Source organism: Phyllobates terribilis, unplaced genomic scaffold, assembly GCF_046119375.1.
Source record: "Phyllobates terribilis strain yellow unplaced genomic scaffold, ASM4611937v1 Scaffold_5__5_contigs__length_657084704, whole genome shotgun sequence".
NCBI lineage: Eukaryota > Metazoa > Chordata > Amphibia > Anura > Dendrobatidae > Phyllobates > Phyllobates terribilis.
The window spans coordinates 533,055,266-533,069,869 of record NW_027362765.1 but is presented as its reverse complement, the minus strand read 5'-3'; the positions used below and the strand labels follow the sequence as shown (position 1 = coordinate 533,069,869).

General features: G+C 43.3%; 1 protein-coding gene across 1 annotated transcript in view; it reads left to right on the top strand.

Annotated features, from left to right (window-relative positions):
• The first annotated feature begins 5,796 nt into the window (after positions 1-5,796).
• The window catches only part of NFKB2 (nuclear factor kappa B subunit 2), a 56,200-nt gene continuing 47,392 nt past the window's right edge, over positions 5,797-14,604 (top strand). The window contains exon 1 of the mRNA XM_073685777.1: positions 5,797-6,059. Coding sequence (XP_073541878.1) covers positions 6,027-6,059 — 33 coding nt within the window. The 5' untranslated portion in view covers positions 5,797-6,026. The remainder of the gene's footprint in view (positions 6,060-14,604) is intronic.

The following is a 14,604-nucleotide window of genomic DNA, read 5'->3' as shown; positions in this document are numbered from 1 at the left end:
GGTGTGGGGTGGCATTTCTTTGGCAGGCCGCACAGCCTTCCATGTGCTTGCCAGAGGTAGCCTGACTGCCATTAGGTACCGAGATGAGATCCTCAGACCCCTTGTGAGACCATATGCTGGTGCGGTTGGCCCTGGGTTCCTCCTAATGCAGGACAATGCCAGACCTCATGTGGCTGGAGTGTGTCAGCAGTTCCTCCAAGATGAAGGCATTAAAGCTATGGACTGGCCTGCCCGTTCTCCAGACCTGAATCCGATTGAGCACATCTGGGACATCATGTCTTGCGCCATCCACCAACATCACATTGCACCACAGACTGTCCAGGAGTTGGCAGATGCTTTAGTCCAGGTCTAGGAGGAGATCCCACAGGAGACCATCCACAACCTCATCAGGAGCATGCCCAGGCGTTTTAGGGAGGTCATATAGGCACGTGGAGGCCACACACAATACTGAGCCTCATTTTGACTTGTTTTAAGGACATTACATCAAAGTTGGATCAGCCTGTAGTGTGTTTTTCCACTTTAATTTTGCGGGTGACTCCAAATCCAGGCCTCCATTGGTTAATAAATTTGATTTCCATTGATGATTTTTGTGTGATTTTGCTGTCAGCACATTCAATGAGCATATTTCATTCATTCAGATCTAGGATGTGTTATTTGAGTGTTCCCTTTATTTTTTTGAGCAGTGTACATTCCATCAGATGCATCCATAATGGGACAAACACTTCTCCTCCAATGTCGTCTATGACTGGAATAATAGTATAAGTCACCCAACACACAAAATATACTTGAAAAGTGTAAACAAGCATGAATCATGACCTAAAAAATCATCAAGAGACCCTCCCTAGAAAAGGAGCAGGCAATATTGCATGACAAGATGTTTGAAAAGGGCAATATAGCCCAGATATAAAAAAAATATATATATAAAGAGGTGCAAATATGCAGTTATAGAAAAAGTATAAGTCAAACAGCCATGGTGGAGAAGGTCATGAAAGCAGAGAAGAATACCTGAGGGTAGACAGAATCAAAAGTATTGGAAGAGCTGGAGGCCCAACGCATGTCACCACCTCTAACGTGGGTTCATCAGGGGAAGGAAGTATGGAAAGGAGGTAACAGATCATCATTCATATAGCAAAAAATATTACACATGTTAAGGGAGTCGTAATTATCATGTGCAAAGCAGAGTGCAAGGACGGCGGCATATGGAGTAAGACGATACCAAGATAGTGTCAGTGCGCGTGGGGCAATCAGGCTTCAGTTATTGAAAGCCATTGGCACATAGATATGCAGAGCGCATATTACACATTGAGCAAGTGCGTCAAAAGCGCATGCGTACCAAAGAACCCTGCTCTGATAGCTGAATCTCAGAATAAGCAAGACGCATGTACGTAACCAAGGTCAACAAGTACAAATATGAGAAATATTCAAAAGAATATAAATGTGTACCAAGGGGTGTAGACCCCGATTATACATCATATCGGAGGCGGCGAAATAGGCGAGTTAGTGACATATATAAAAAGGAGAATATAGTATGCAGGTTTCTTCCAGGACAAAGGTAAGCACAAAGGGTATACATCCCCAAATGCAGAAAAAGTCAAGATATTATTTACTATAAAATTGAGTATAACCTTAGGACGCATTGCAGGAAAGGTGCAATAGTAGGATGGATTAATAATGAAGCAGCAAGCAAAGAGCATGCAGATTAACAACAAGCACATATGTATTTAAGATGACAATTAGAACATAGATAGAAAAAAGTTCATAATAGCTGTAGCATTAGATGTTAAACTGATAAGGAGGTGCCAGTCCTCGTTAGTCCAATAAAAGAGAGAGAAGAGCCACTGCGATAGATGTTTGTCCAATGAAGAGATGTCGAAGCTTGTTAGTCCAGATGGAATAGTCACAGCAACAGATGTTAGTCCAATGAAGAAGTGGCGAAGACTATCGGTCCAAATAGGAGAACAAATTCTTTTCATAGTAGAAGATGAATATTAGAATGCTGAAGGAAATACAGGAAACAACATTCCGGCTCTTTGTTACCAGAACCAATTATCAGGAATAAAGTTTCCCGAGCGCATGCGCAGTTATGTTTTGTGCATGCCCGCAGTCGTGCGGAGCAAAGTGCGCCGACGATGCTAATGCACATGCGCGAGATCACTTTTGACTATGTGGATGAAGTTGGTCATGTTATCCACATTAATCAAAGACAGAGGACGACTTTTGGGGGCAAAGAGGCAGCACAGATAATGGTGCCTATCAGACCGGACCTAAAGCATTTACATAAAGCACGGGAAAAAATAAAAAGGTATTGTTGGTGGTATACAGGGGGAGTTAGGGGATGATGGACACATTTAAGCAATGCAGTACAGACACTCAGAAAGGTGGTGGCATAGGTTCACACACTAAACCAATTGGTGACCGGTTCCCTTTAAGACTGGCGTTTTGTAGATTAGTCTTAAGGTGCACCTTCTAAAAAATTAAGAGCATCATTACCTGTGGCGTGTGCCTCCATGCACCTTATCAGAAACGTTATGCCAGTCAGGGACTGGAGTACATTTCTGGTGTAAGTTAGGCCACTAAAGTGGCATAACACCCGCAGAATTTTTCAGGCGGGTGCTGCCACACTCAGCTCAATTTGTGGATCTGGGCTGGTATGGTTGGAAATACACAATATTTTTGCACAACTGTTTTCACAAGTATTTTACACCAGAAATCTGGCAAAAACCCTTTGAATCAAGGCCACAGTTTTAAAAGTGCTGGAATCATGGAGAAGTGTCTGCTGTCTGGGTCGCCTCTCGCTGCTCCACGCCCAGGTCAGACTGATTAACAGATCTGTTAAGAGGAGCAGGATAGTGCACATGGCTCTGGGTTTTAGGGTTTATAACCATATTCTTTCTTATCTTTAGGGCACCATGAATCTGCTGGCAGATTCCTTTTAAGAACATGTTCCCTTAGGGCGGGGTGGACTTGTTACCAAAATTTCTGCAGCTGAAAGTACCTTCCGTACATCTTATTGTTTCTGTAGCAGATGTGAGGAGTTTTGCAGACGCACCTACTGTAGTGCTCACCCTCACTCCGGTGGACACCGCTTGTTCACTTCAGTGCTTTCATCTGACTTGAGGCAGTCTCTTCCTGGCAATCTGTATACTGAGCAAGGTCCACATAGACCGAAACGTCTGTTTATTTCTGGATTGCTGTCATCAATGAGAAAATCATCTCTTCATGATATGAGTGCCAAGTTTTGTGTCTACTAGGTCTGAGCAGTTTTGTGTCTGCTAGGTCTGAGCGTCCGCCATCAGTCGGGCGGGCACGACTGAAAATGATGTCCGACAGAACACATGTTGACTCTCTCGGCATCATTATAGTCAATGGCCCCATCAGCAGATACACCCGAATCCTGGTTTGCGGGGACGCAAGCTTCGACAGGACCACTGAACGTGGGCAAGAACGCAGTATGAAAGCACCCTTAGGAAAAAGCTGGAGAGTATGTTGTCGTATTTTGCGGTGGCTCCGCTGCCATAGTCTTCTCTCTGTACTTTCAATTATTTAGAGTAGGTGTCTTCCAATCAAGACCACTAAAAATATAAAAATAAATTAAAGTAATTGCTTATGGTTTGCAAACCCTGAAGTGCATTAAAATAAGTATCAAAAAACTGAACATGCACAAAGCAAGGTCTTTTTTACACTGCAGGCGCGTCTTCAGGCTGAAAAAAAAAACACATACCCTACTATGGTGGAAAAAAAAGCCTGTGTCTCCATTGATGAACAGATAAAGTTATGGGTCTCATAAATGAACGTACGTTTTTTTTTTTTTACAAAGTGAATATGTCAGTGGGGTCAACCCTACTTACCACTTCCCCTTTTATTTAACCCCTTGGATTATCCGATCAGTTGTGCTACACATAGAAGGGCTTCAGCTTCATGTGCAGCAGAAATGATCATCTCCTATTAGTGATGAGCGAGTATGTTTTGTTAACCCTTTCACCAAGTATGCTCGGGTGAGCTCCCAATATTTACAGCTGCTCGGTGATATGTTTGAATCACTCCCGTGTGCATGATTTGCGACTGTTTGACAGCTTTATTACATGTGAGGAATGTCTATTTCTTACACATTCCTCACATGTATTAAAGCTGTCAAACCGTCGCAAATCATGCACATGGGAGTGATTCAAACATATCACCGAGCAGCTGTAATTACTCGGTGCTTGCCCGAGCATACTCGGCGAAAGGGTTAACAAAACATACTCGCTCATCACTATCTCCTATGAACGCTGGGCATGGGGCGGTGCTCATAGCAGATCTATGACAAGTCTGCAAACCTTGGGTTTTCATGCCAACCGATGGGTGGGGTTAATGATGCGCTTCCGGTAAGTGCGAGTTAAATGCCGCTGTCAGCATTTAACTAGTTAATAGCCACGGGTGAATTGCGATTCCACTTGCGGCTGTTAGGGGCACATGATATTTGATCAAATCGGCTGTCATGTACCCGGAAAGGTGCGGGCTCAGTGCTGGAGCCCGCATCAAAGGGAGGGAGGCAACCTATGATGTATACATACATCATAGGTAGTAAAGGGGTTAAAATAATCTGTGGAGGCAGATTTGTGGATTTCTCTGGAATAACACATTGGATCGCAGATATCAAGGAGTGGTTTTATTTGGCTTCCTATCATCTGAGTGCCCAGATAGACGGCTTGGTCTGTGTTCACATGAAGCGTTTTTGTAGCATTTTTTTTTACTGCCTACCTTTGTGCAAATTAAAAGCGGCTTTTACAGTCCCAACAAAAGCCATGAGATTTCAGAAACCTCAGGCCCACGATTGTTATTTTTTTCTTTACGGAATTTAAGAACTGGGATGGTTTTTTTGAAACCTGCAGCAAAGTCCAATAAATAATGACAATTCACATTTTTTGCAGAATCTTTTCACTTATAGAAAGCAGTGAGAATGTGAGAAAACACAACACTTATTTGTGATGTTTTTGAAGCTTTTTTTGGTGACAAACTAAATTTATTACACATGTAGTGTAGGCAAAGCACACATGTAATCCGCACCCAAAAAATACTGCAAAAATGCGTCAAAAACGTTATGTAAACCAGTTTTTACTTCCAAGAGAGCAGGTTTTAGCTGCAGAAAAAAATTCTGCAAAACTGCTGTGTGTGAACAGTCTTCGGAGTATTGCTCCTACTGACAGGTCACAGATCCACTAAAATAGTAATAGAATAAAGCTTACAAGTGCGTCCTCTCCCTAATCAGGGGAGAATCATTCTCACGTCATCTTATTTGCACAATAAACATTAACAACGAAACTAAAAAAAAACAACTATTGTGAAATTGAGGTTTTTTCCACCATTTCACCTCACTTGAATTTTTCCCCGAACATTATATGGTGAAGTGATTGATACTATTCATAACTGCAACTTGCCCAAATACATTATGGCTCTGGCTAGAAGAGGAGGCGAAAATACGGCACATAGCTAATGCACACGCCGTCCTCTGCTGGCCCAGACAGACACTTATTAGGAGCCGGTGGGGCACGTCTGCTGTGGTGACCTGAGCAGGGGAGGCTCCGGCGGGGGTGACCGGAGCAGAGGAGGCTCCGGCGGGGGTGACCTGAGCAGGGGAGGCTCCGGCGGGGGTGACCGGAGCAGAGGAGGCGAGGCTCCGGCGGGGGTGACCGGAGCAGGGGAGGCTCGGCCGGGTCTGCGGGGGTGACCGGTGACCGCTCCAGTCCTCCCGGCGTCTACAGCTGGAGGAGCCGCGCGCCTGCGCTTCCGCCTCTGCTCGGAGGTCATGTGACCAGCTCGTCACCGCCCGCGTCGCTGGTATTTTAGGGACTTTCCTGCAGCTCCAGAGTTTCCCCGCTGTCCCTCCCTTTCTGCTGTTCTTGTACACACGGCAGTTGTTTTCCTGCTGCCCGGTTTAGGGTCGTCACTGAAGCTCGGGCTGTTGGCAGTGGCACAGGGAGACGTGCCATCCTGTAGGTGACCACTTGTTTGTGGCTGTGCCCTGGCAGAAGAAAAGGATTTCCCTCATGTCGGTCTTTAAAATGGAGCCCTATGATCCCGTGAGTATTATATTATCCCATGTACAGGAAGATGTAGAACTACAACTCCCAGTAATAGTGAGACTGCAATGCGCAGTTGTGGAACTACAACTCCTATTAGTAGGAATATAGTTTTCAGTTGCTGAAGAACTACAACTCTCAGCACTAGAACTGCTATTTACAGTCGCTGGGGGACCACAACTCCCAGTAGTCGTCGGCCTAAAAATTACAGTTGCTGGGGAACTACAACACCCAATAGCGACAGGACTATAATTTTCTGTAGAACTACAACTCCCAGCAGCAATAGGACTATAATTTTCAGTTGCTGAGGGACTACAACTCACAAACTTGGGCTACTGTTTTCAGCTGCTGGGGGACCACAACTCCCAGCTGTAGTTGGACTAAAAATTGCATTTGTTGTGTTACTGCATTGTGCAATTACTGGGGGACTTTAACTCCCAGCAGCAGTAGGACTACAACTCCCAGCATGTTGCCAGTCAGCGCTTGCCGGGAGTTGTCTGGGCGGCTGCGGAGCGTCCTGGATTCTTCTTGGGTATGGTGGTCTTTCCAGTGTTCCTCTTCTCGGTGGGGAGATGGCTGCAGCCTGGTGCTATAGTGGTGTGTGTGCTCACAGCAGCCAATCACATTCCAGCTCTCATTTTTCTTCAACCGTTTGGACATGAGAGCCGCATCCTGATTGGTGATTATGGGCTTTGCTATTTGCACAGTTTTTTTAATAACTCCCCTGATTGTTAATGCCCCCCCCCCCCCTCCTCCCCAGTATTCTGTGACTTCAGACCATGTTTCGGTGTGGATTGTATTTTTTCCACATCATGTGGCAGTGAGGGTCGCTGTCCGGATTGTCGCACAGCATTGCAGAATGTGGCACGTGCCATGACCGCGTCCTGCGTCTAGAGCGGCTGTGATGTGCCCAGGGTAGATCTTCTTAAGAAATGACATCCTACTCACAAGTGTTCTCCCGGTTTAGAAGAGTCAGACATGGTGCTATGGGGCGCACCCTTCTCCAGAAATCCCTGGATTTATCAGAATTGTGCAGTTCTGGGATTAATACAAATACCTGGAAGAATGCAGCATATCGGTGCAGATTAGGACGCTCCGCGCCCCTGTATGTGCAGGCACTGCCTTCATATGGTTTTTATTGACTTTTGAGTGTTTGCACCAAGAGGAGTAAAAAAAGGAAAAGGCATCATGGGAGCAAAAGGAATACAGCAAAGGTGGGCTAGAATGACACATAGCAGGGGTAGGTGTGTTTTTGTAAGGTCACAGATTTTGCAATAGTGTCCTAAAGCATCAAGTTACACCTCTGCACTATATACACTAATCACTTCAGTACTAAACAACAGGTTTTGTGTTAAAGGGATTTTCCAGCATTATGTAAATAAAGCTTAAAGGGGATTTCCCACATCAGAGCTGTATTCTTCACCAATGTGCTCCTTCTTTCCTATAGAGTTACGTTTATTTTTTTTTTCAAGGGTTTGATGGAGCAGGATTCCAAAATGTTACTTTCCAGCTTAGTCGGGAAAAGGTTAGCATACTGGGGGCCATTTTGCTGCCCATAGCAGTTCCATTGTAGACACAACTGTTATAATGTATAGTGAAGGGTATCTGTACTGGGTACATTCCCAGCCTCCCTCCTCCTCTAAAATCAGAGAAACCAAAAAACAGCTAACATATTTGATCAGATCTGTTATGGGGAAATCCCTTCACTTCAGCGTATAATAAGAAGTTTGGCAACTTTCTTATATTGTTTGTGGTTCAATTTCTTTCCATTTTCAACATTTTAACTTAGGCCATAGCCCCACTATCAGTATTTGGTCAGTATTCGGTCACTATTTTTCTCAGGAGTGGGAGCAAAAACCAGGAGTGGGTGATAAATACAGAATTGGTGACTTGTTTCTATTATACCTTTTCTCTGATTGTTCCTCACCTGGTTTTGGCTCCCACTCCTGAGAAAAAATACTGACCGAATACGGAAAGTGGGGCTGTGGCCTTAATATCAGAATAGCTCCATTCATTCTGTATTTGTAGTCAGTGTGCTGTATGCGCAGGGAATGTTCCTGACATTTGCATAGGCCTCCATCCTGATCAGTAGTTTTGCAGGTGTCACACTGCTGTACATCAATATACCATGTTTTGCAGCTGTATGTAGTCACTCAGACTGCTGGTTTATACCATACAGAGAGAGGCATAATGGAAACAAGTTGGTTGCCTATGAGTAAGAGATTGCACTGTGTACCTGCATGCCAGGCTGAATAAAGTAGATACTTTAGGGCAGGTGCCTGGGGTGGCAAAATCTAAGGGGCAGCAATATGATGAGTGTATTTTCTTATTTATTGATTGATATATATTTTTTCTCAAAGTAGCTGCTGTCACACAGGTCAGGCAATTGCTAAAAGGTAATCTATGGCCAGATTTATACTTCCAAATCTAAGGGCACCATTAAATAGGAACAGAGACCCTGATTCTTGTGCTGTAACTTACTGGTGTTTTTTGTTGTAGTTTAGAAATTACTGTTGTCTCTGCTGCAGATCTGCTACTTTTATGGATGCTGAGCTGTGTATAAACTCACCCAAACCACTGATTGGCAGCTTTCTGTGGACACTATGCATAGGTAGAAAGCTGTCAACCAGTGGTGAGAGCCGGGGATAGCTGGATTTATGACTAGAGGACGACAGAAGTAATCCGGTGACAAGATTCTTTTTAAAAATCTGCCAGAGTCAGGAATGTCGATAAATGGTACAATTGGCAAATGAGAATAATGTTGTCATGTGCATGTGCCCGCACACATTACATACATGTGTGCCTGCCAGGATGTAATGAATGGGCATATAGTGTGTGTATGTAGCATGTGTGCATAAATGAACATGTATGGATGTATGTGTAGGAATGCATATACAGTAGGGAAAATAAGTACCTTATTTGATCCCTTGCTGTTTTTGTAAGTTTGCCCACTGACAAAGACATGAACGGTCTATAATTTTAAGGGTAGGTTAATTGTAACATTGAGAGATAGAATATCCAAAAAAAAATCAAGAAAATCACATTGTATAAATTAGATAATTTTTTTTACATTTTGCAGTGAGAAATAAGTATTTGATCCCCTACAAACCATTATGAGTTCTGGCTCCTACAGACCAGTTAGACATTCCTAATCAACTCGTTACCTGCATTAAAGACAGCTGTCTTACATAGTCACCTGTATAAAAGACTCCTGTCCACAGACTCAATTAATGAGTCAGACTCTAACCTGTACAACATGGGCAAGACCAAAGAGTTTTCTAAGGATGTCAGGGACATAGACCTGCACAAAGCTAGAGTAGGCTACAAAACCATAAGTAAGATGCTGGGTGATAAGGAGACAACTGTTGGTGCAATAGTATGAAAATGGAAGAAATACAAAATGACTGTCAATCGACATCGATCTGGGGCACCATGCAAAATCTCACCTCGTGGGGTATCCTTGATCATGAGGAAGGTAAGAGATCAGCCTAAAACTACATGGGGGGAACTTGTTAATGATCTCCAGGCAGCTGGGACCACAGTCACCAAGAAAACCATTGGTAACACATTATGCCTTAAAGGTTTAAAATCCTGCAGTGCCCGCAAGGTCCCCTGCTCAAGAAGGCACATGTGCAGGCCCATCTGAAGTTTGCCAATGAACACATGGATGATTCTATGTGTTATTGGGAGAAGGTGCTGTAGTCAGATGAGACAAAAATTGAGCTCTTTGGCATTAACTCAACTCGCCGTGTTTGGAGGAAGAAGGATGAGTACAACCCCAAGAACATCGTCCCAACCTTGAAGCATGGTGGGGGAAACATTATACTTTGGGAGTGCTTTTCTGCAAAGGGAACATGACGACTGCACCGTACTAAAGGGAAGATGGATGGGGTCATGTATCACGAGATTTTGGCCAACAACATCCTTCCCTCAGTAAGAGCATTGAAGATGGATCGCGGTTCGGTCTTCCAGCGAGACAATGACCCAAAACATACAGCCAAGGCAACAAAGGAGTGGCTCAAAAAGAAGCACAGTAAGGTCATGGAGTGCCCTAGCCAGTCTCCAGACCTTTATCCCATAGAAAACGTATGGATGGAGTTGACGCTCCGAGTTGCCAAGTGACAGCATCAAAATTGTAATGATTTACAGATGATCTGCAAAGAGGAGAGGACCAAAATTCCTCCTGACATGTGCGCAAACCTCATCATCAACTACAAAAAACGTCTGACTGCTGTGCTTGCCAGCAAGGGTTTTGCCACCAAGTATTAAGTGTTGTTTGCCAGAGGGATCAAATACTTATTTCTCACTGCAAGATGCAAAAAAAATTATCTAATTTATACAATGTGATTTTCTTGATTTTTTGGGGGGATATTCTATCTCTCAATGTTAAAATTAACCTACCCTTAAAATTATAGACTGTTCATGTCTTTGTCAGTGGGCAAACTTACAAAAACAGCAAGGGATCAAATAATTATTTCCCCCACTGTATGTACTGAGTTCACCTTTAGTTTTTATTAGTTTGTAATTTTTATATTTGCTTTTGCAAGAAGGGCTCAGGAATAATTTTGTTGATCAGTAGTGTTCCAGCAGTTGCTCCCCCTTTACCTCCCAGCAATCAGAATTTTATCGCAGTTGGACCAAATATTGAGATTTATCTACTAAGGCTGCGTGCCCACTATGCGTTTTTCAAGCCTTTGTGGCGAGGAATTTCCGCAGTGAAAACTCTTAAACGCTTGGTAATACGTGTCACATGGTCCCCAATGATAATCCGCATGTGCTGTGCACATGCTGCGGAAATTTCCGCTGCGGATTATCATTGCGGAAAAATACGCGAATGTCCTTTAATTTTGCGGACACGCAGCATAATTGCCGCCATTGATTTGCATTGAATCACTTAATATCCACATGTATACATGTGCACATGCGGATATTAAGCGATTCCATGTGCTCATGGTACCCGGGTCTGGAGAAGAGGAGACTCTCCTCTAGACCCGGGTACCATAGTACCTGTTAAAAAAACAATTTAAAATAAAGATTATACTCACCTTCCGATGGCCCCCGGTCTCCTCAGCAATGCGTCCGGTGTGTTGGGTGGCTCGCGATGGTCTAAAAGGACCTTCCATGACGTCATTTAGTCTTGTGACAGGTCACGCCACTGCTGACATTGGCGCTTGCATGACCTGTCATGTGACTAAATGACGTCATGAAAGGTCCTTTCACACCACCGCGAGCTGTACAAGAGACCGGACGCAGCGGAGAAAAGACCGGTGGCCATCAGAAGGTAAGTATAATGTTTATTTTTTACTATTCTTATTCTTTTTTTTTTAACTATTACTTGGTCACGCTAAATAAATCCATGCCGGTTGCATGGATTTATATAGTGTGACCAAGTTGTCAAGCACTTTTCCAAGTAATGCTAAAATCGCTTGGAAAAGCGCTTGATAACCCGCATGCAAAAACGCTTGAAAAACGCTTCTACCTGGCATGCGGATTTTACATGCGTTTTTCCTGCCAGGGAGATGCGGAAAAAATATGCAGCATTTCTGCATCGTGGACACTTAGCCTTATTGCAATTTCTATTTAAATAGGAAAATGAATAGCGTGTTTAGAAAGTCACAAGAAAAGCTACAGCCAATAAACTGGGGCATGTTGAATCCCAATGCTTAAGGCGGCATAAGATGTAAATCCGTCCCTGCCTGTATGGCATCTGTCGGAGGTGTATGATGGGTAGTCCTTATTTATATCTCCCAAATAAGAGCCCAGTGAGAATTGACTCAAAGTAAATGACCTGAGAGGCTGCCACCATTGTGGCTAAACAGCCCTCTGGCTGCAGCAATGTAAGTGAGAAGTTTGTGCTGCTGCTAATGGGATTTCCTCACTAAGCTTACCTATACTAAACACAGTTGTAGCAAACCCTCAGCTGTGAGAAGCATAAGGCCTATATGAACCTCTGAATGGAAACCCCAAATACCCTGCACTGCGGACCATTTACGTGACGGTGACTCCAATTCTACTGTGACAAATTATGTTAAAGAATTGAAAGCGAAATCCTAATAGAAAGTCCCTGTACCTTATTGAGATACAAGTCAATGCATCCCCCCCCCCCCCAAAAAAAAAAAAAAAAATTGTTGCGCTGCTGCAGAAAAATCAACTTTGTGCAAATGGTTCTGGAAGTGCTTTTGAGTGCGCCTGAGATGGGATTTACTTCCATTGCCTCTGCCACTTCTTCACTCTCCTCCTCTAGGTAGTGCGAAGACATCATCATTCTATACCTGAAACTCCATGTATACTCCATGCCCATGCTTTTGCGCCTGTGGGTACAGGGACATTTATCTTACCTTTATTGAGGGTTATTGACATGAAACTGGAACCAAAGTGAACCAAAGCTACAATAAATGCTATTGAATACAAGTTCCCTGATTCCTATTCACACAGTTGAACGGTTATTCCCAGGAAAATGAAAATCCTTGTCCCTATTAATATTTTTTTTTTTCCTAGAAAACTTGTAGACTTAACTATTTGTACTGTATTTGTGAAATTGGCATGAAATTCTTCATGTCTGATCGCTGAAACCTCTGAAGAACAAAGGGGCCACTGTAACTTCAGTGTGTATCCAGATAGAGGATACACATTTTGTTCTGATGGTCGGTGATGGTACTTTTGAGTCAGCCCCCACCAGTCAGACATTGATGGACTACCCTAAGGAAAGGCCATCAGTGTTTTTGTCCTGAAAGATCCTTTCATGGGATTTAGTCCAGAAAAAACATTTATCACCTATCTGTGGGATAAGCGATAAATGTATGATTACTGGTGGGCACCACTGCTGGGACCCCACCGATCACTAAGTCCTCCTGAGCCACTGTGGTAAAAGAGTTTGAATGGCGAGATGGTCATATATGAACCACTGCTCCATGCAATATCTGTGGGACTGGCCTCACCTTCTGCAGTGGAAGTCTGCTAAAGTTATGTTTGTTATTCAGTTTATTTATTTCTTAAACTTTGTATAACATTAAAATACTAAATAATTGTCAATTATGGCACAGCCATAGATAAGGTCAAGCTGCTCCCTTCCCAGTTACAGAAGTGCTGTCATAGACTAATGCAGCATGCTCCTATATGGTTTTTTATTTCAGAATTTTTCCCTATTGGCTGTAATAATTGAGGAAACGTCATCAAAACAAAGAAAGAAAAGTGCTGTGAAGGAGGCGGAATGCTTGTATTACTAGGATGTAGTTCTTCCACTTGACATATTGTGCAATAACAAAATGTACCATTGTTCATAAAGATATTTTCTGGCCCGTAGACTAAACTTGCATTTTCACAGAAAACATTTTTGTTAGTAAAAGTTCATACTTGCTTTTCCAAATTTTATTGCAGCATACACCTAAAGATCTGACACAACTTATTTTACCATATCAAATAAAGGTCCTAGAACAAATGGATCAATCAGATTCAGTTGTGCTGCCGTCTAAACCACATGCCAGGACACATCTGGCATATACCATATATCATTATTGCCCGTTATGCATTGGTCCATCAAAACTCCACAGTAACTCAAAGGTGCATGTTCACTTGGAGACACGTTTAAGTTTAATAAAATGGAGTTAAAAATCTGATTTTTATTTTTCATATATCCACCCTAACAACCAAAAAATAACATAAATTGTTCAATAACTGTACCCAAAATAGTACAAATAAACCCATTTATAAAAAAGTGCCTAATTCGGCAATATCAACAGAAGAATAAAAATGAATAGGTCTTAAAATAACCACAGCTCAACCGCAGTGTCTGAATATACACTTAGGACAGGGGTGGACGTAGCCTTTAATCCAATTTGTACTGCCACAGGGGCCCAAGAGGTAAAGAGACCCTCTACCACCTGCAAAGCAATTGTTCTTTATGATGAGCTATGGCATTGCAAACGGCCCATATACTGTTCTTGCACAGGAGCCCATATCAGTTTGTCTGCCAGTGCCCGCAGTCTCTGTGCTGACTGTGAATGGAAACAAATGTGTTAAAGGGAACCTGTCACCAGTTTTTTCATGTCTGAGCTAAGACTAGCACCTTAATCAGTGCCTGTGCTGCATTACATAAAGGGGTATATAACCCCTGACTCCCTTTGTATACCCCTCCAAAACCTTTTGAAACTCCCGTGCTCTAAGAAATCCTGCCAGTCCAGTCCAATAGGCGTCTATCCCTCATCCCGGCTGCTGATTGACGTGGATGATGCCTCCTGCGTCAATCACATTAACCGGGCGAGATCTCCTACCTGCGCAGAAACATCTCCGGCTCGTGCATGCGCACTTTCCTCTACCCTACTGTGGCCAAAGCCTAAAACATAAGGGTGCATGCATCTAGTGTTGAGCCACCCCCGTAGTGTTCGGGTTCGGTTCGGTTCGTCGAACACCGGGATGTTCGAGGAACTGTTCGTCGAACTGTTCGTCGAACACCTTAGAACACCGTCGAACACCGTTAAAACCAATGGCAGGCAAACAAAAACACATAGAAACACATAGAAAACACCTGCAAAGGTGTCCAAAAGCT